General features: G+C 53.1%; 1 protein-coding gene across 10 annotated transcripts in view; it reads left to right on the forward strand.

Moving 5' to 3' along the window:
• The window catches only part of PLEC (plectin), a 115,235-nt gene that overhangs the window by 33,159 nt on the left and 62,089 nt on the right, over positions 1-19,987 (forward strand). Inside the window, exon 1 of one of the 10 annotated variants that reach the window (XM_069097059.1) lies at positions 1,383-2,218. The exons of 5 other annotated variants lie outside the window; for them this stretch is intronic. In XM_069097059.1, the coding sequence (XP_068953160.1) occupies positions 1,696-2,218 (523 nt within the window). In that variant the 5' untranslated portion in view covers positions 1,383-1,695. Of the gene's footprint in view, positions 1-1,382; positions 2,219-7,546; positions 7,705-12,862; positions 13,050-14,733; positions 14,972-19,400; positions 19,738-19,987 lie in introns of those variants that run through there. 4 more of the 10 variants (XM_069097068.1, XM_069097069.1, XM_069097064.1 and 1 more) reach the window with 4 other exon arrangements.

Below are 19,987 nucleotides of genomic sequence, written 5' to 3' on the forward strand. Positions count from 1 at the left end.
GTTTGACTGGAGGTGAGGACACCTTATCTGCACACACCTGTCTCCCTCAGTTATTTCTTCCACTTATTGCCTCCCTCTTCTTCTCTATACCTATCTCACTTGCTCTGTATCTCCCATTTATCCTTACCTCCTCATCTCCATTTTGTCCCACATCCCTCCATTTCCCAACCTGTCTCCTCCTGCCCCCCTTCCCCCACTGGCCGCACACACCTGTCTTCTCCTTTCTTGCTTCCACTCACCCTCCTCCCTTCCACCCCCCCTCCTCTCCACCCACTCCCTTGCCCCTCTTCCGGTGCCACTCTCCCCTTGTCCTCACTCACTTCAGCCTACAGGGGAATCTGAGGCAGAGACCCCTAGGAAGAAGCATGTGCTCAGCATCACCCACTCCATCCAGGGCCTGTTCTTCTCTTCCCTCCCTCCCCCCGGAATGTATAGCCACGTGGGCGGGGCAGAGCAAGACTGAGCCTCAGGGTGACTTTGATTTCCTCATGGCAGCTGGAAAGATGGATTCTTCTTGTGGGCCCGGCTGCCCAGTTCTGCTTGCTGGGGGTCACACTGGTGGCCCTGCCCAGCCTCCCGAGGCGCCTGCTGATCCTGGCTCCAGGATCCAGGTGGAAGTTATTTGGCACCTTGGGGAACAAAGTGTTCAGTGCTGCTCCTAATCTGGCCTGACATGGAAAAGGTTAAGGGGAGGGGATTTGGACCTGAATCAGGAATGCTTCCTGGGTGTAGGGGCAGGTGCCCCTCTAGAGAGTCCCCAGGAAAACCAAAGAGGGTGGGTGCCCTTCTAGCCAGGCTCATTCATTGGGTCTGGCCTCTCAGGCTCTGGGGATAGCGCTTCCCTTCCCAAAGGATTGGGGGACGCAGAGCAGTGGAATCCTCTTTGCCACTTTCCAGCACTAATGTTTCTTCCTCCGAGCTCCATCTCATCCCCTCCCCAGCCTAGCCATGGCCCCCTCCCAGGTTCTTCACTTAGCTCTTAGTCTGATTCTCCCGGGACCCTTTAGGCCTCAGATCTTCGGCTCATTCAGCCCCAACCCAATAGGCACAGACTACCCCCACCCATCTCACCCCGCCCCCCAGGCCTCCCAGCCCCTGTGTTGGTGCCTCCCCCATCTTCTGTACCAATGATTTCCATCTGGCCCCCCTGCCTCAAGGCCCCCACTTAAGCTCATTGAAGGAAGTGTTTCCAAAGTGAAGTAATTTCTGATAGAGAAGGGGCATATTGGGAGAGCTGAACCCCTTCATCCCCTCCTCTTTCCTATACCCCCACAGCACCCTCCCCACCCCAGTGGCGGCAGTCTGGCCGGGAGGGGCAGCGGGCCCATTGGCTGCTGAGTCAGAGGGGGCTGGGACTGAACTGCCTGGCAGGCAGTGCTGAGGGGGTGGGGCCCGGGGCCCAGGCTGGGCCAGGGAGATCCTCAGGGCTCAGTGCGGGGCATGTGCTAAGTGCTGTCCCTCCCTGCCGTCTCAGTGAGGAGTCCTCTGCCGCTGCACTCCTACCGGCCGGCTGCTCCCCTGCTGTCCTGCTGATCATTCCTGTGCCCCGCCTGCCTGCTTGTCAGCCGCCTGCCAGGCCCTGGGGAGAGGAAGCTGCCTTCCTAGCTTGCTGCTGCCTCCCTCTTCTCCCTGGGCTCCGCCTGCAGCCCGGCCCCGATCACTGATTCCCGGGTTCCCCATTTGCCCGTCTTCACCATGGTGGCTGGCATGCTCATGCCCCTGGACCAGCTCCGGGCCATTTATGAGCTGCTCTTCAGGGAAGGTGTGATGGTGGCCAAGAAGGATCTGCGGCCTCAGAGCCTGCATCCCCATGTGCCTGGTGGGGTCACCAACCTGCAGGTCATTCGGGCCATGGGCTCACTGAGGGCACGAGGCCTGGTGCGGGAGACTTTTGCCTGGCGCCACTTTTATTGGTACCTCACCAATGAGGGCATTGCCCACCTGCGCCAGTACCTGCACCTTCCCCCCGAGATTGTGCCTGCATCCCTGCAGCGTGTCCGCCGTCCTGTGGCCATGGTGGCTCCTGCCCGTCGGGCACCCACGCGGGTGCAGACGGTTCAGGGACCCCTGAGCTGCCCTCCCAAGAGGCCTGACAGTGCCCGGGAAGAGCGGCAGGCCTATCGCCGGAAGGAGGATGAGGAGGTGCCTGAGCCATCGGTGGTGCCCACTTCCCGGGGGACCCTGGCACGGACTGCCCCGGAGCCCACCCCTGCCCCAGGTCAGCATCCCCACTGTCTGAGAGGGAATTGGGGGTGGGATGGCTGGGATCCTATGGAGCTTGAGGGATCCTATAGCAGGCCTTGGGGATGTCTCTCACTGTTCTTGGGTTGGGGGGGAGCTCAAAGAGACCAGCAGGTGTCACCCTCTCTCTCTTGGCTGGATCCTGAGGCCCAATTGTCCGGGGTTCCTTGTTGGCATGAGGTGGGACAGGGGCAGGCCTGGTGGTATCCTTCCCTCTCCTCCTCTGTCCTCAGTGGGCAGAGCCCTGGGCACTGAGGTTGAGTTGCAGGAGGCCTGGTTCAGGGCCTGAGTATTGGGGGTGCTGGAGGCAGACATGCTTCTTAGGGCCCTGGACAGGCATGGACAGCTGCTCCTAGCTGGCTCCGCCCCTCTCCTAGTGCTAATCTCAGCCTAGGGCCCTGCTCCTCCCCAGCCTCAGCCTTATTCCCTGGGGACCAGGCTCAGGAGGGTGCTTGGAGCTAGAGAGCTGGGGTCTCCTCTGCTCCAGCTCACCATAGATCCAGGCTTGGGGGCCCCTGGGAGGCCTGCCTGCTGGCTCATGGGGAGGAGGGCCCAGGGAAAGGAGAGGAGCAGGGCTGGACTTGGAGTCAGGAACGTTGGTTGGTACCCTGGCGCCCACACTTACCAACTGGGGCACTCTGAGTCATTTCCTCCATCTCATTAGGCCTCAGTTTCCTCATCTATAAAATGGGGATAATAATACCTGTATTACTTACCTCAAAGAGTTATCCACAGGAAAGAGCTTTGTCAGTTCTGTTTCTTTCCCCCAGCTACCTTCTCTGCCTTCCCCTTGCCTTCTCCTCCCACCCAGCTCCCTCCTTGCAGTGTCCAGTGTAGCAGAGTGGGAAGCCTGCTGGATCTGGGGCTAGAAGGTGTGGAATCGAATTCCCACACCTGCTGCTTACCACCTCTGTGACCTTGGGAGAATTACCTTCTCTCTGCAGGACTCAGTTTCCCCCACTGTAACACGAGGAGTTTGGGCTGGATGACCTCCAGATTCCCTTCCAGCTCTAAAACTCTGGTCCTGCTCATCTCTTCTCTGCTCACCCCCCTTTCTCTGCCCACCTCTCATCACCCCTCTTCTCTCTCCTCTCCCTTCTGCTCTGACCTGGCCAATGGGCAGGCTGTCTAGGGCTAGCCTTCTCCCCGCCTCTTTCTGGTTCTGAGCTCTGATTGGGTCGATGGGTTACTGCCTCCAGTGACCCTACCTTGCTCCCCCACCCCTCTACTACCACCTCTTCAGATTAGGGAGCTTCAATGAGGGGAATAGGAAGTTAGAAGTGGTCTGGGAGATGATGGGGAGGGCTTGGAGGGGGGGAGATATGCTTCCTACCTCCCAAGGCAGCCGGTCTACTTGGGGACATATTTTTAGGAAGCTGTCCCTTGTGTCAAACCTAAATCTTGATGTAGTTTTACAGAGAGGAAGCATGGTGCAGTATATAGAGAAAGATGTACAGGGAAGACTTGTGTTCTGGTGCCACCTGTAATACATGGTAGCAGTGTGACCCTGGGCAGGCCATTTAACTTCTGACTACAGAATCTTTGTAAATTGCCAGTCTTCATTGGCAGAGGGAGTTTCCTCACCAGAAGTTTTCCTTATACAGATGAAATCATAAGGTCTGGATTCTCTTCCCTATCCCTGACCCTATTCCTATCCCCTCCCCCTCCCCAAAAAAAGCCTAAATTACTTTTCTGTGATTTCCCACCCATTGTTCTTAGCCTTACTCTCTGAGATAAAGCAGAATGAGCCTAATCACTCTTCTACTCCACAGCCCTCAAAATACTTGAAGAAAGCTATCATGCCCACCCCGCTTACCACCTCTAAGTATTCTTTTCCTTAGCTTAGACCTTCCCAGCTCCTTCAATCTGTCCTTGTATCTTGAGCCTAATTTTCAGTTCATTCACCATCCTGGTTGTCACCCCCAGGAATGAGTCCAAGAGGCCAGAGGGTTCCTACATCTACCCAAGGGGTTGCTCTGGAGAGAAAGAGGGTTATATGAAAGGTGGGTCCCTGACAGAACAGGATGGTGAAAAGCCTGTGGCTGGAGATGAATGGCACTGTTCTGGGAACTGCATTGGATGATTTGGTAGGATGGAAGTTGTGTCATCATGGTACAGTGCTAAGAGAAACCCAGAGGACCTGGGTTAAAATCTCACATATTACTTGTGACTTGTGATACTTTGTGACCTTTGGCAAGTCACTTAACTTCATGTTTGGGGGATGGGTGGGGAGAGTGTTATGCTAAAGACCTCCAGCATGTGAAGTGCAGTTGGAGTTAGGAAGTCCTGAGTTCAAGTCTAACCTCAGACATTTACTAACTAGGTGACCCTGGGCAAGTCACTTTACTTCTGTGTGCCTTAATTTTCCTCATCTGTAAAATGAGAGCGATAATAGCACCTATCTCCCAGCGTTGTTAACAAGCACAAAAATAAGATAATATTTGTAAAGCAATTTGCAAACCTTAAAGTGCTATATAAATGTCAGCTGTTATTAGCTAGTAGCTATTGAAGGTCCTTTCTAGTCTTAGAACTGTGATACTGTAATTGGGAGCAGGAGACCAGGTATTCCTGATGGTATTCCTGGAGGCAGTGTGGTATAGTTTAAAGAGCTCTGGATTTTGGGGATCAGAAGACACTCCCGCCTCTGACACTAGCTAGGGGAAAATCCTTTAACCCCTTTGAGCTTCAGTTTTTTCATCCTTAAAATGGGGATAACAGTGACCTGCAGTATTTCCCTGAAAGGGTTGGGGTAGCAAGGAAGATTCTGTGAGATGATGTTTGCAAAACACTTCACAGACCCACAGATGCTTGACATAGGGCCCATTGAGGCAGGCTGCCAGATCTTCTTTCCATCTTTCTGTTTGGCCACAGTTATGGCCCCTTTGGGAGGAAGGAAATAAACCTCTGTGAAGCACCTACTATATGCCAGGCACTCTACAAATATTATCCTTGTTTGCTTCTTGGAATTTTGTGGCAGCCCGGGGATTTGGGGATCCCCCCTCAGCCAGGATGCCTGGGCTTCTCTCCTCTACCTTATTCCATCTGCTTCTCTTCTTCTTCCTCCCTTCTCTGTCCCTGACGGCAGGACAGTCTGTACAGTCCAGTTCCTGGGTTCCTCTGGAGCCTGCTCACAGTGATCAGTGAAATACCTGGATTTCCTTGCTCCCCCCTTTTGTGGTTGTAGATGTGGTGATCCTGTAACTCCTCCCTCTCCCATTTCTTTCCTTTCTTCTCCTTCCTGCTTCTCCCCATTCTCTGTTTCCTCCCCCTTCCCCGAGCCTTCCAGGCTTCTCTTGGGCAACACTGGCCCTGGAGAGTGGAATTGGGGTTGGCCAGCCTGGACCCCAAGGACAGCTTTGCTCTCCTGCCTCAGTGATGAGGTCCACCCCCCTTCTGCCCCTCAGCTTCGCCCCAAGCACTGCTGGTGACTCAGCCCTGTGGCTGCCACTTGAGCATTCTGTCAGCTCAGAGTTTCCAACAGGAAACAGGGCAGATGGGGCTGTAGCTCCAGGCTTAGTCAGCCCAGGACCCCAGCCTCCTGGCTCTCTTTGATGGCCCCACCCTACTGTTCCTGGCTCCCTGCAGACATCTGCTTTTTCAGGGGAGGACCTGCCCTGCAGCCCCCTTGCTGTTCTGTGGTCTTGGCTTCCATCTGAATTTCCTACTCTCCTATCTCTGACTGCCCACATATCTCCCCTTCTCCATCTCCCTCTCCCACATATCTCCCCTCTCCCTCCCCACATATCTCCCCCTTTCCATCCTCCTCCCCACATGTCTCCCCTCTCCTCTGTATCTCCCCTCTCCCTCCCCACATAATTCCCCCTCTCCATCTTCCTCCCCACATGTCTCCTCTCTCCATCCTCCCCATGTAGCTCCCCCCTTTCTGTCTGGTCACCCCCTACCCGCAGTCCTTTCCTGGGATCCCTGCACTGGGAAGTGAGGCAGAAATGGGGATCTTCAGTTAACACCATATAATCTAGCCTTAAGCCCAGTCTAGGGTGCTTACTTCTTGCCTTGGCCTATCTATGGCTGTCACTGCATCTTGGGCACACTTCCCCTAGAGCTGTGAGTAAGACTGGACTGGTTCTTGGCTTTAGTTGAAGTGCTGGTTCCTTTAGCCGAAACAAGCCCCGCCCCCAAGGCTATGGCATATCTTCCCCCATTGTCTCCCCCAAACACTTCAGACGTGGCTCTTTGCAAAGTTCAAGATCAGGCCCTCCCTTTTCTGCTTAGAGACCTGGTGTCCTCTCATACACCTTCCACCAAATCCCTAGCCTGAGAAGGCATCTGAACCAGAGTGCCCAGTGATACCTGCCCGATCTGTGTAAGGAACATCTTGGCTTGCCAAGCTCACTTCCTTGGGCTCTTTAGCTGATGCTTCCAGGGGAGTGGTGACCATACTGCCCTGCAGTTTTCCAGAATTCAAATACCTTGCCCATTTACTAATAGACAGTTTTCATTTTCAAGAAGAGAAAGGTAGTTTCACCACAGAGGCTGGACCATGGCTGTGTGATATGGGAGAAGTTAGGGTGGTTATATAGTTTCTGGGGTTACTGGAGAGGTCAGGACATGGGTATGGTGAGATGGGAGTGGCTTGATAATGCCAGGGACCAGTTGAGGTGAACCACTGCTTATAGCCATTTGCATTGAGGCCAGCTGGCCTTCCAGCTGATGTTCTAAGGAAGGGTGTAGGGAAAGGGCATTTATTAAGTGCCTACTATGGGCCAGGTAACAAATATTATCTCATCTGATCCTCACAACAAACAGGGGAGTTGGATGCTGTGATTTGTTTTCTTTTTGTTTGTTTGTTGTTGTTTTTGTGAGGCCGTGGGGGTTGTGACTTGTCCAGGGTCACACAGCTAGTAAGTATCGAGTGTTTAAGGCAGGATTTGAACTCAGGTCTTCCTGACTCCAGGCCTAGAGCTCTAACCACTACACCACCTAGGTGAGAAAATGGAAGAGGGTAGAAGACAAGGCTTTGGAGATGAGGGGACAGACCCTGTGGGGAACGTGAAGGGGCTGAGCTTTGAGGCACCTGTAGGATTGGGGCAGGATTAGGGCTAGGGCTGTCCCATGGGTGTGGGGAGGACTGGTGCCTATTCTTTGTGGTAGGGCAGGCAGGCAGGCAGGAGGGAGGGAGAGGGAGGAAGAGGCCTTTAGGCCAGAAGTTGCTGGGGCTAGTCTGACTCGTCTTGTCTCTGGTCTTGTGTGACTAAAGAGGGGCTGAGCTGGGTGGCAGCGAGGGCTGTGAGGAGGAGCCGCTCCCCGCTCCCCGCTCCCAGCTCCCTGCTCACTCACAGCCTGTGGCTGGCTTCCCTCCCTCCCTCCCGCCCTTCTTCCTGCTCTTCCCCTCCTCTGCCTGTCAGTTCATTCTGAGCCACTCACTTCTCTGCTTGCTCCTGGCCTGGGACTTGAGGGCCATGGAGATGTATTGCATGGAAGAACTAATCCAGCGAGGCCAAGGTATGTGACGGTGCTTGAGGATCCAGACCCTGGCTGTGCACGTGTGTGGGCCTGCCTGGGTGCCAGGGCCACTACATCTGGGAGAGAACCTAGGAACGCCCGATATGCAGGAGTTTCCTCTGGGGTCTCAGTCTCCCTTTCTGGAAGGTTGGGTGGCTAGCATAGTTGGGCCATGACGTGTCCCGATGCGCATCTCCCCCTCTTGGGAATGTGAGGGTCAAGGGGAGCCATTAAGTCTGGCCCCAGGAACAGTGCGTGCCTTTGCTATATCCCAGAGAAGTCCCTGAATATGAATATAGCAGGGGAAAGAATTTGGTGGGCAGGATGGAGGGGGAGGGGGTGCTGCTGGCTTTAGGAGTGGGAAAAGTAGGGTGGGGCAGCCTGGGGTTTTTTGCCTTTGCCCCATGCTAATGAAACTCTGAATAGCAGCATGCCAAGGGGAAGGGGCAAGGCTGTTTCCCTACAGGACTTTCATTGTTTCCATGATACTGTGTGTGCATGTGTTTGGTGGTGATGGTGGTGAGGTCCCTTTGTAGGAAAGCTTCTTATGGAGCTGGGTCCTCTGTCCTCCATGTGCTGCCTTTCCCTCTACAGTGATTATACCACATGGGTTCTATCGATTCTCTCCGATCTGGGTCTTGTGGCCTTGGGTCAGGGGCTCCAGAGAGCAGCAGCCAGGATCCACGCCAGACTGCACATGGTACAGTATCATCCATGCTCTTGGCAGGACAGTACCTGGAATTTCCTGGAGGCTTTCTCACGACTCCCAGTTGAGTCAGCAGCTCTCCCTAGACTCGTCCTGAGCACATGATGGGGGTGAGAGGGCAGAGGAAATCTGTATCCTCTGGTTCTCTCTGCACCCACTAGATAATTTATGCTTATTCCTGGTCCTTCGCTCTTTGTGTCCCCATGCCTGGCTTTCCTGGGCTGGGCCCTATCTCCCCCGAATCTCTGGGAGCTGCTTTCTGGGAGGTCCCTATGGAAGGATCTTAAAGGGCCACCAGACCCTTCCCTTTTAGGTCTCTCTGATTGCTCGTGCCTACCATGGCCCGCTGCAGATGTCTTCTTCACCAGACTGAGCAGAGTCCTCAGTAGCAGCTTCCTTGGCATAGGCTGCCTCTGACTGGGAAGGGATGTTTGGCCCTGGCTTCAGATGAGATCCGAGCTGATTGCTGGCCCTGAGCACATTTCCTGGCCTTTGCCACTTGTGGACAACAGGAGGTTGTTGGGAACATCTTTCTCTGTTGAGTGGGTAGGGACACATGTAGGTCTCTCTTCTCATCACATTCCCTCCCCTCAGTGGGCAGAGTTGCTTGAAATTATGGAAACATTGTAGGCCAAGGTATCCGCATGGAGTGTGGGGGGAGGAGAAGACTGTCTCTCCTTCTGATGAAGTAGATGCTTGCTGATTTCAGGTTTTAGGGTCCTGAGTCCACAACCTTCCAAACCCATGCAGAATGACAATTAGGTCGAGGTGCCCTCTGACATCGTAATAAGGGAAAGAAGTCAAAGACTCTGAGAGAACATTATAAAAGCAAAAGATGACTCTGGAGTCTTTCTGGCCCAACCAGGACTCTCCACTGGAGACGCTTTAGAGGCCACCTCAAAGGTAAAGAGGAATTCTTCAATTGATTCCCAAATGACAAACTATTATTAAGTGCATATTATATGCCAGGGTGGCATATGGCACGGTGGGGAGAGAGCTGACCTGAGAGTTAGGAAGACCTTCATTCAAGTCTTGTGTCTAACACACACTGGCTCTGCATCTAACCCTGGGCAAATCACTTAACTTCTCAGGACCCTTGGCAACTCACCAGGACTATAAGTTTCAGAAAACATGTTGGCCTGTATCAAGATAGGGCTACACCAATGAATTCACAGGATCTGAAATCATAGGTTTGCTAAAAAAAAATTGCCAAGGCACTATTCTAGGAGCTGGTAATGCAAAGACTAAAGGAGGAAAAATCCTTACCCTCGAGGAGCTTACTTTCTAGTGGATGTCTTAGTGGCAGCCTCCAGGAGGGACTTCAGGACCCTTGGATCTAGGCTGTGTGACTCATCAAGCTTGAGACACCTGGATGGATGCTGTGTTCGATGCTGCCTCCCCACCTGACTTCCCCACCTGGTCCCCTCATCCTCCTACCCCTCCAGGGTGGTAGTTTTGTGTGTCCTTTCCCTCCTTGGCCTCCCCATGAGAACCTAAATCAGCCTGCTGCTTAAGAGTTAGGTTGCCTTTCTTAGTTTTGAACATTTGTTAAACTGTGTTAACCTTGGGGAATGTTTGTTTGGGTGCCTTTATTAGGGAAAATAGTTGGGAGGAGGGGATTGAAGGGAGCTGTCCTAAGAGAAAAGAGAAAGATTTAAAATGTCAATGTTTGTAGATGACAGTCTCTGATTAGGGGCTCAGACCTGGAGGGGAGGGGAGGAAAGAATTATAATTTTATTTGTTATAATTTCCCAGAGCAGAGAAGATTATTTATTCTGAGAAACCCATCTAGGCAGTGAGTCAGGAGGAGGGTGGGGGACAAATAAAAGTGACGGAACAGCCCTTTTCACTCCACCACCCCATCCTAGCTTCAGATCAGTCTTATGACAGCACTTACCATTCCTGTGACTTCCTAGAGAAAAATTCAGCTTCCACTCTTGGATCTTTCCTTGCCCCTTTCCCCCATATATCTTGTTTTAAACTATCAGAATGCAATCTCTTTGAGGGCAAACTTTTTGCTTGCTTTTTGTATTTCTATACCTAAGGACTTTGCATGGGTAAGGTTAGTACTTTACTAACTAAGTGCTTGATAAATGGTTTTTAATCCATTTTTTTTGCCTTCATATGATGGTATTCTGGATGAGGTTTTCTGTAGCTTCCATGCTTTTGGAAGTCATTTCCCATCATAATGTATATGGCTTATTCTGCTGACTCCTTACTGCTGGGAAATAGAATTTCTTATTCTAAAATTGATCCTTTCTGGCAGCCATTCAGAATTGAGTGACCATGAGCAAGTTACTTAAACCTTCCAAGTTTCCGTTTCCTGTGGGATGATCATAATAGTACCTATATCCCCGGGCTGTTGTGAGATGAGTTAGGTAGGTAAAGCATTATCTAGAAAGGTCAGCTTTTTTTTTTTTAATTGTCTGGGCTTTGGCAGCTGAGCGAAGACCCTCCCCTTGCCATCTCCATGCCAAGCCATGGATGGAATTCCATATGCACCCTGTGTCTTCAAAAGATCTGGACAGGGCTTGAGGAGAATGGGGGAAAGCAAATAGCTGCCTCTTACAGCAAAAATGAGTGTACGCATTGCTTGGGGAGCCTCTCCAGGGTGATTCATTTATTTTTTTCAGTATTCCAGGCAGCTTGCTAAGAGTTAAGTTACAGAGAAGGTGCTGACCTGAGGCTTCCCTATTTCAGTGAAATCAAAGGCTCAGTCCCAGTTCCTATGCCAAGCCCCCTCTGTTTCTTAGCACTTTTCCCTGAATGCCTCCCTCCTGCCTTTCCTGGCTGTTTATTAATTTGCATCCAGAGAAATAGAAGTATGTATATATAGAGTGTATAGAATAATTCTGTGTGTGTCTAATGATAGGACGGGGAGGGAGAAAAAAAAAGAAATGTATACGATAAATTTATTTATTTAAAAGGAAAAGCAAGTTGAACTAATAGATTTGCAGTTTCATGTGCAATTGTCTTTTCTATTATACTGTGTTATGGAAATACTTGTTTTATTCCAAGAATTAAAAATAAAATAAATAAAAAAAAGATTCCTTTAGGAAGATCAGAAGTGAATGGCTTATGACAGCCCTGTCCTTGGGGGTAGGGAAGGCTAAGAATTCTGCTCCCTGGCAGGTGGGGCAGAGAGAGCTAGACTGGGATGGGGGGAGGGATTGGGAATAGGGTAGGCTGCACTTTGCCTCTGATCGTCCCTTTACTATGGTGCAATCTGGGTGTTCTCTGAACCCTGGGGGTAGAGGGGTGCAAGTCCACAGAAACTCCATGTTCTTGTGCTTTCTCATCGTGAGGGGATCTGCCTCCTCTCTCTCCTCCTCTGTATGTAGAGAGCCATTCATGGGTCACAGAGCACTTTGTCCACCAACAGATTGTTGGATCCTGTCTCACTAATCCTGTGACGTTGGTTGGGTGGGTGGTAGTATTTCCCTCTTAAGGAAACTGGCTCAGAAAAAAGAAAGTAAATTTGTTTCAGGTCATAGAGCTAATAAGTAGTATTGTTCAGCTTAGCACCCGGTGGGGGTGGGGGAGGCAATCTGGTTAAAATGACTTGTCCAGGGCCACATAGCTAGTGTCAAGTGTCAGGTCATATTTGAATTCAGGTCCTCCTGACTCCAGGGCCAGTGCTCTATCCACTGGACCACCTAGTACAGTACTTTTGAAACCTGCTAGGAGATATCCTAGAACTGTGGGGAGATCACTTAGTCTGGAGTCAGAAGGCCTGGGTTAGAATCTAAACTCTGCCATTTACTGCTGGTGTGATGTTAGGCAAGTCCTTGACCCTTTCTGGGCTTTAGTTTCCTCATATGTAAAATTAGGGGTTTGTACCCCTCCTCTAAGGCCCCTTCGTTCTAAGTTTGGGATCTTATCTTTCAAACAAATAGCTTTCTGTGAACTCACCTTGTGAACTCTCGAGGAAGGAGAGAGAGGTTTGAGGTGGTTCTGCCCAGGAGCAGGGGCTGTTTTCTATCTGCCTGGGATTGAGTTCCTCTCTGACCCTGACTTGCTGCAAGATCTTAGGGAAACCATGTATTCTGTCAGCCTCAGTTTTTCTATCTGTACATTGGAGAGATTACCTGCTGCCATCCTCATATCTTGTGGGGGAAAGGGAGTGAGGATAAAAGTGTACTCTGAGCTTTGGGGGAGAGAGGGCTGCAGAAACTCTAGAAATCTTGGACTTAACTGTAGAAATGGGTGGGAGTGGCCCCTGGGGGGAGAGGCGGTGGGTGTGTGGCCCAGAGCCACCATCCTCCTCCCCCATCTCCTCTGTCCCTGGCTGCCAGTGTTGGGGGAGTGTCCGAGGGGCTTAGTGCCCTCGCTGCCCCAGGGACCCTGTCATGTTCTAACTTGGGAGGCATGACGGTGGTGTAGATGTGGCAGGCTCTCCTCTCTCCGTCTGATATTTATATCTTGCAAATACCCCCCTCCCCCCCTCCCCAATGGACTCAAGGGAAGGTGGTGCTGACATTTCACTGGAACCGTTTGAACTCTCCTGAACGGCTCTGTGCCTTCAGCCCTGTCGCTGCTCCTCGGCTCTCTCCTGCTTGGTGGGGTGTGGGGTGTAGGGACTTCCCTGGCCTGTTGCTGTCCCCTCGAACTTAGTGATCCCCAATGAAGATTGTGCCGGGTAGGTGGGGCCGAGCTGGAGGGGGCTGAGGCCTTTGGGGAGAGGCGGTGGCAGTGATGGTGGATGGGGTGGGGGGGGGTTGGGAAGGAGGCAAAGGGAGCGGCTGTCTCCTGCCTTCGCTTTGGATTGGAAAGGGACATTCTTAAAAGTTGACTTGGCTATTTTCACCCCAAGGACGAAGGTTGTATAAAAAGCCTGGCCTGCTGCTCTAGGGGAAGTCTGACATCCTGGATGGCCAGGACCAGGCTTCTTCTTTGTTCCCTGGAAGCTCTGTGTAGCTAGCCCCTGCCTGGCCCCTCTCCTGCTTTGGCCCTGTCAGATGGGGCTTGTTGGGTCTTGATCTAGATCTGGGTTCTCTACAAGGGCAAAGAGGGAGAGAAATAAACCTCTGTCTTCTAATCCTCTCCTGGTTAGCAGCAGGTGGGGGCTGCCTGGGTGGGGGAAGGGGAGGGAAGGGGGAAAGGCTGGCCTTAGATCCTAGATGCAGTGGGTTGGGTTGACCCTGAGGCTGTTGGCAGATTCTAGGCTGCTGTCCAGCAAAGTCTTGATGACTGGCACTTGAGGGAACTCTCTGGGGGTGGTTGGAGGGGAAGGGGGGCTGTTCATTGGTGGGGTGATGCGAGGCCCTGGTGTGGCCTGGTTGCTTTCATAGCTGCCTTTTCTCATCCCAGTTGGTTCCCACTTCCCATGGAAAGTAAGGGCCAGGGGTTCTGAGATACTTCCTCTGAGGAAGTAGCTTCAGGTGGTCTGGGTTTTGATTCGGAGACGAAGAAATATCTGCATCCTCCTCCACATACACACATCCTTTCTCCTCAGCTGGTTTTGTGGTATGATAGGACCCAAGGATATTGTGTAAAGAACCTGTGTTTGAATCCTGACTTTGTGGCCTCAGGCAAATCTCTTCTCTGGGACTCATTTACCTCATCTATAAAATAAGGGGCTTGGATTCAATGACCCTCAAGGAAGCCCCTTCCAGACCCAAGTCCTTTGATCCTATAAGGATAGCACAGAGCTAAGTTCCAGTCCCAGCTTTGCCACTTATTAGCTGTGTGACCTTGGGCTAGTCCCTCTCCCTATCTAGATCTGTTTTCCCTTCTATTAAATGAGGAGGTTGGACTAGATAACCCCCCAGGCTCCTTCTGGCTTGAACGCTATAGGATGTCTAGGCACTGGGACTCTCTGTGCTCTGGCCTAGTCTCAGAGCTCTGTGTGGGGGTGGCAGGGGGAGGAGAGGGTGCTGTGTCTACAGACACAGGGGACTGTGAGGCTGAAGCCAGAGCAGGAACAGGCCGTCCCCCACAGGGTGTGTCTCTGGGCAGGCAGGAGTTAAGACCAAGGCTAACCTTGAGTCCACCCTGTATCTGCCAGAGGGACATCTGAGCCCAGACTGAGCTGAAGCAGAGAGGAGCTGAGAGAGGGAGGGAGGGAGAGAAAGGGCTGGTTGTTCTATACCCTGAATCCCCTAGAAAGTCCCAGGGGCTTCCCCTTTTCTTCTTTGGGGCAGCTGAGGAGGGGGGGGGCAGGGGCAGGAGAGCCCAGTGGGCAGCACCTCCATCTGCATTGCAGGCTGCTCCTGGGGGCAGAAGGGGCTGGGTCTGGCAAGTTGAGGAGGAACTTCCTCCCTGCTTGCTGGCTTCAATCAGCTGGCTCCTTCCCTCCCTCCCTCTCCCTCCCTCCTTTCCGAGCAGGGAGGGGGCCGTCTTTTGCCCAGCCTCTCTGCACCAGCCCCAGGCATAGGCTCCAGCTAGCACCGGCATTGCCTGCCTAGGCTTAGCCCTCAGGGGCTGCCTACTTTCCACCCAGAGGCTCCATGGACCCCTCTGGTAATCTCTTCCCCTCCCTGGTTGTGGTGGGGCACATTGTCACCTTGGTGGCTGTGTGGCACTGGCGAAGGTGGTGCCGGGAGGCACAGGACACCCAAGGTAAGAGCCGCTGCCTCTGCTGCCACTAGGGCTGCTGGCAGCAGAGATCGACAGCAGTGGGGCGGGTGCTGGGAGGCGGGCCTGGGGTTTGGGGGCAGAATCTTCATTGGTGAGGGCAGACTGCACCCCTCCCTCTTCTCTTCGGTCCAACTTTCCCTTCCTCTGTCCTCCCTCCCCTCCCTTTCTCAGCCTTGAGCTAAGCTAAACACAACCACATGTGTGGGAAGCTTAACCCCTCCTTTCCCTGAGAGGTGAGAGTGCAGGCGTCTGGGGAATCCTGGCAGGATGTGCATACTGCCCATAGGTTATAGGATCTCAGGTGCCCACTTGGAGACCCTCTGGACTTGGTGCTATGGGGCTGTCTTCTCTGGCTTGCTGGGTTTTGTATTGGGGTTGGGAAGGTGATTTGGGTGGGGGCTGACTGTCCAAATCTGAGTCTTTTGTTGTTTTCCTTCCTGGAAGTTGCACAGTAGGGGCCTTGGAGCTGCCCAGAGCATAGATCGAACAGAGCCTGGGGCTGAAAGTGGGAGGACTAGTTCTGTTTAAATAGGGAAATAAGATGAGTTAGGTCTGGTGCCAGGTCAGGTAAATAAATGCAGACAGCAGGCTGGGTATGGGAGGGCCTATTCTGAAGCCTCCTTCTTATGGGCCCAGGGCAGCTGCTGTCCCTGAGAGCTGCGGACTGATGCACAGAGAGTAAGATGTCAGACCTCACAGTAGAACAACTGGCCCCAGCCAGCTCTGCCACTAAGGGCAATGACTCAGGGCTGAGGCCCTTGTCTGTACTTGACAATGGCCGGAGTTGGACCTAGTGGTAAGGTTGGCTAGAGGTGCTGTCCCAGGTATTCAGGGAGCAATGATGAGCAGAAAACCGGCCCTCTGGCTCTACTGAGCTGGGAGGTGGCCGAGCTCAGCTGAGCTGCTGTGTCTACTTTTCTTTGTCAGGGCCTTCTGCCTGGCATCACGGTCAGCTCCTTCATCAGCTCAGCTAGGCCTCCTTCACTCCCCTCATTGGCAGGCACAGCTGCTTTCTTGGCCTGGTCTCACGTCTCCATGTCTGCTTGTGGTACCCAAACAGCTGAGCTGGCTTTTGCCTGATCTTTCCACAAAGTCACCCTGGTCCCATAGGGCAGCCATGTCGGCAGGGAGCCCCCTCCCCCATCCTCAGAGCGCCAACTCCCCCCACCCTTGAATCCTACCCTCTTTCTGTACTCTGAAGCCCTCCTGGAGTATGTGACCCTGCCTTCCCAGGAATGGGGCATTTGAGTATCTATAATATGGGATAAGCTCTGCTGAGCAGCAACAGCGTGTCAGGTTCCTCTGGACAGGTGTGTCCTAATAGAAAGGGCAGTGCTGTCCCTGATCTGGAGCCCTGCCACAGCTCCCCACCTCCAGCTCCTTTCTGACAGAGATTGGGCCTTGACTCTCAGCTACCCTTCTCCTTATTTGCCTGGGAGTAGGGATGGGGATAGGGTGGGACTTGTCCATCTGAAATTGCCTCTTTGTTAGGAAAAGAAAGCCACAGAACCAAGGGCCTCCCCTCTTAGCCTGAAGTCCCAAGGCAGATAGCAAGACAATTTCCTTTACCAGAGTTTGAGGAGCAGGAAGGGGTATTGATGGATCCTTGCTCTAATTGGGCAGATTCTAGGGTTAAGGGCAGAGACTGAACCTTGAGAAGATGAAGGAGGGGGGGGGTGATGGATCCAGTGCAGCTCTGGGTATTGGCCTTAGCTTTTATAAGAATGGAACTGGAAGATGGGCACTATGTCCTTACTAGGCTGGTGGGGGTTGGGGGGGAGTGGGACAGGAGGTTGGTTAGAGAGGATGGAGTTAGGCAAGTTTTAGAGGTGAATGGCAGAGCTGCTTTGGTTGGCTTTCCCTAGGGAACTGAAGAGAGGACAGGCCCATTTTGATTTGGGTCAGTGAAGGGGGCTTCCGGAGGCCATTCTCCAGCCCAAGCCCAGGGAGTATTGCTTCTTGAATCAGGGATTAAATCTGACCACACCCTTCTCTTCCCACCTTGGCCACCTTCCTTTGCCTGTTGGCCAGCTACTGCCTCTTTGGCAGGGATGGCCCCATGTCCTACTGTTCGGGGAGAGAAGGTCTGTCCCTGCCCTCCTCAGCCTGTCTTCTGCTTCTCAAGCAAAATCCTGGGTCAAGGCTACCACATGAAGGGTAGGATATAGACTTAGGAAAGCCAGACTTCTCCCAGATTGCCTCCTGTTTAACAAAGCTTTATGGGCATCAGAAGAGCCTGGACAAAGCTCTTGGTCAGGGCAGAAGATGGTGCTCACTCATTTGGGTGCAGGGAGAGCTCTGGCTAGTGATGACAAAGACCAGTGGAGGTCAGGGTTGCTAGGAGACATGGGACCAAAAAAAAAAGCCTGGGAGAATCATGAGCAAGGATGGTTGGATGAGGACTTGTCTATGCCTGATTGGTACACTATCTTCTTCCAGCTCACCCTAGAAATCTGGGGGACCCCAAGAGGGCTCCATGCTGCCACCTGGTGGGGTTTTCTGGGTGGGAGGGTAGGTGTGGTCAATTCCCTAAATTCATGTATGGGTCCTCCTAGAACAATGGACCTTGGTGAGCTGGACTGGGGAAGCATCCCTGTGGAGGAAAGAGATACCCTCAGTTGGGGAGTTGGGGCTCCCTGAATGGGTGTGGCTGTCAAACTAGGGCACGGGTTTCTTGATCCTGTGTGTGTGTGTGTGTGTGTGTGTGTGTGTGTGTGTGTGTGTGTGTGAATTGGACTCTTGTGCATCTGCTTCAGCTTGTTTACTCCTCAGGATGATTTTTTAAAAATTCATAATTGAAGGAAATGCTAAATTTCAGTTAGAGGTTAGCGAAAACAAAGTTGTGCTATTTTCCCCATCCTAGTTCCTTCATCTCCAGGTCTAGGGGCTTGTTGGGTGTGGTCACCTAGACCCTTTGGGAAGCCTTGGGAAAGGGCACTGTGACTGCATTGTGACTCAGCTCTTTGCCTTGGGACTGGCTTTTTGATGAGTCTCCATTGGCATGTGGTCATTTGAATTCGGTTTTTGTTTTTTCCTGTAGAATTTTGAACTTTGGTTAAAAAAAAAAAAGCGCCAAGCATGCCCATCCAACCTAACTCTCTCTCTAGCCTGGCTTCTCTTCTCAGACGTCTCCCCTGCCCCACCCTAACTTTCCTTCCTCTTTGGTGGTCCCTCTCCCTGCATTTGGTTTGGCTGTGTCTTTTGCTCCCCCCTTCCCTCTCTCCCCTGTTGGTCTGATTCTCCTGCCACGCCCTGTACTCTCTTGCTAAGCCCATCTCCCCCTCTTCTGTCTTGTGGTTTCCCTGAAATCTGTGTGGGCATTGGACTGCTGTTAACTCTCTCCTTCCTGCTCAGCCTACCCCATGTCTTCCCTCTCTTTTCCAACCTCAGGGGCCTCTGTTCTGTCTTTAGTAGACTTCACGACAGAGAAGCAGCTACAGTTGTCACTTGCTGCCCCACTCCCTCTCTCTCTAATATTGTCCATGTATGGGATGGTAGTACCTGACTGAAGTGGGAGAGTCTAAGGTATACCTCAGGGCTCATTATTCCTACCTGCCCTTGGGAGAGCCCTGGGGTAGTTATTCATCAGTCTAAGAGAGAGCTCTGAGGGACTGGTCAGCCCGGGAGTGTGTCTGGGACCTGGCGGTCAGCCACAGATCCTGGCTTCAGCCAGTGTCTAACAATACTGCCCCTCTGCATTGTCTGATGTCCCAGGGAATTTCCCAGGCCATGTGGGCGGGCTGTGTCTGCAATTCCCCCCCCCCCCCAATCCCCCGGGGACTCCCCTCTTCCGAAGAAGCCCTAGGATCCAGTTGAGTGCTGAGTTCTCAGGCCCGGGAGCCAGCTGCTACTTGGAATCCCACAGAATCAGGCTTTGTTCTCACCCTCCTTGGGGAAGCCTGTCGCCTGACGGTGTGGGTGTGGTCACCATCAGGGATGTGTGGGCCTCATGTGGGGTGTGGGCAGCTTGCCCACCCTAGTGGGCCAGCTCTTATGTGCTGGGAAGAGGAGGCCTCTGTATTTCCCTCATCCATAGCTTGTCCATGGGATGAGAATCAGAAGGCTTGATCTAAGGTGGAACAGGAGGGCTCCAACTTTCCCTTCCCCCTCCCTTCAGTGGGGTAGACCAGAGGGAGCTACCACTTCACCCTTCCCCACCCATCTCTCACCAGGCTGGGTGAGGCAGGCTGCCCCACTCTTACTTCCCAGCTTTGATGTGGTGAGATTGCCCTTGGGAGGAGGGGAGGGATGCAGCCGTAGGTGCCCTGAGTTGGATTGGCTTAACTGTGGACCCTTCTTTTCCACCCCCGTGTGCGGAGTAGGGCTGGGCAGGACGGGGCAGGGCTAGCAATGGCCAAAGGCTGGAGCAGCAGGGCCTGGCTCTTCTGGTCCGGGCAGTTTGCCTGGTTGCCTGACTCGAGGGCGGGGCAATGAGAGGAGGGAGGGAGGGAAGGAGGAGGAGGATGTGGTGAGCAGGAACAGGGCTGTCTCCCCACACGCAGCTGGGGAAGGCGCTACCCACCCTATCGACCTCTGAGCCTGGCTCCCTGGCATAACTGAGCCCCGGGAGGGAGGGAGCCTCAGGGGGCCTTTCCAAGCCATGGCCGGAGCCCAGGTACCAGGGGCTACTACTGTCTCGGCCTCCTACACCTTCCAAAGAGAGATCCTGCTGGATCGGTCTTGCTGGCTGGACGGTGGCTCGGAGCGGGACAGGAAAGGCTACCTGTACCAGCAGCTCTGCTGTGTAGGTGGGTGCCCAGGGACAGAGTGGGGAGAGGCGACGGGTGGGGCAGCCTCCTCTCCGAGCCACAGGGACCCTTCTTGCCACCTTGGGACCCCTGTTCTCTGGGTATCTATGACTGTCGTGAGGCCCCGAGTCTGGGGACGCTCCTGTTTCTGCTTGGGTCCCCAGGGAGCCTATCGGGAGCTTCGAGGCTGTAGGAGTTAAAGGGGCGGGTAGTGGGAGGGGCTGCAGGCCAGACACACCTTATCCCTGCA

This window comes from Petaurus breviceps, unplaced genomic scaffold (assembly GCF_028583685.1).
Source record: "Petaurus breviceps papuanus isolate PSGF00001 unplaced genomic scaffold, PetGlider_PUasm1.0 350, whole genome shotgun sequence".
NCBI classification, from domain to species: domain Eukaryota; kingdom Metazoa; phylum Chordata; class Mammalia; order Diprotodontia; family Petauridae; genus Petaurus; species Petaurus breviceps.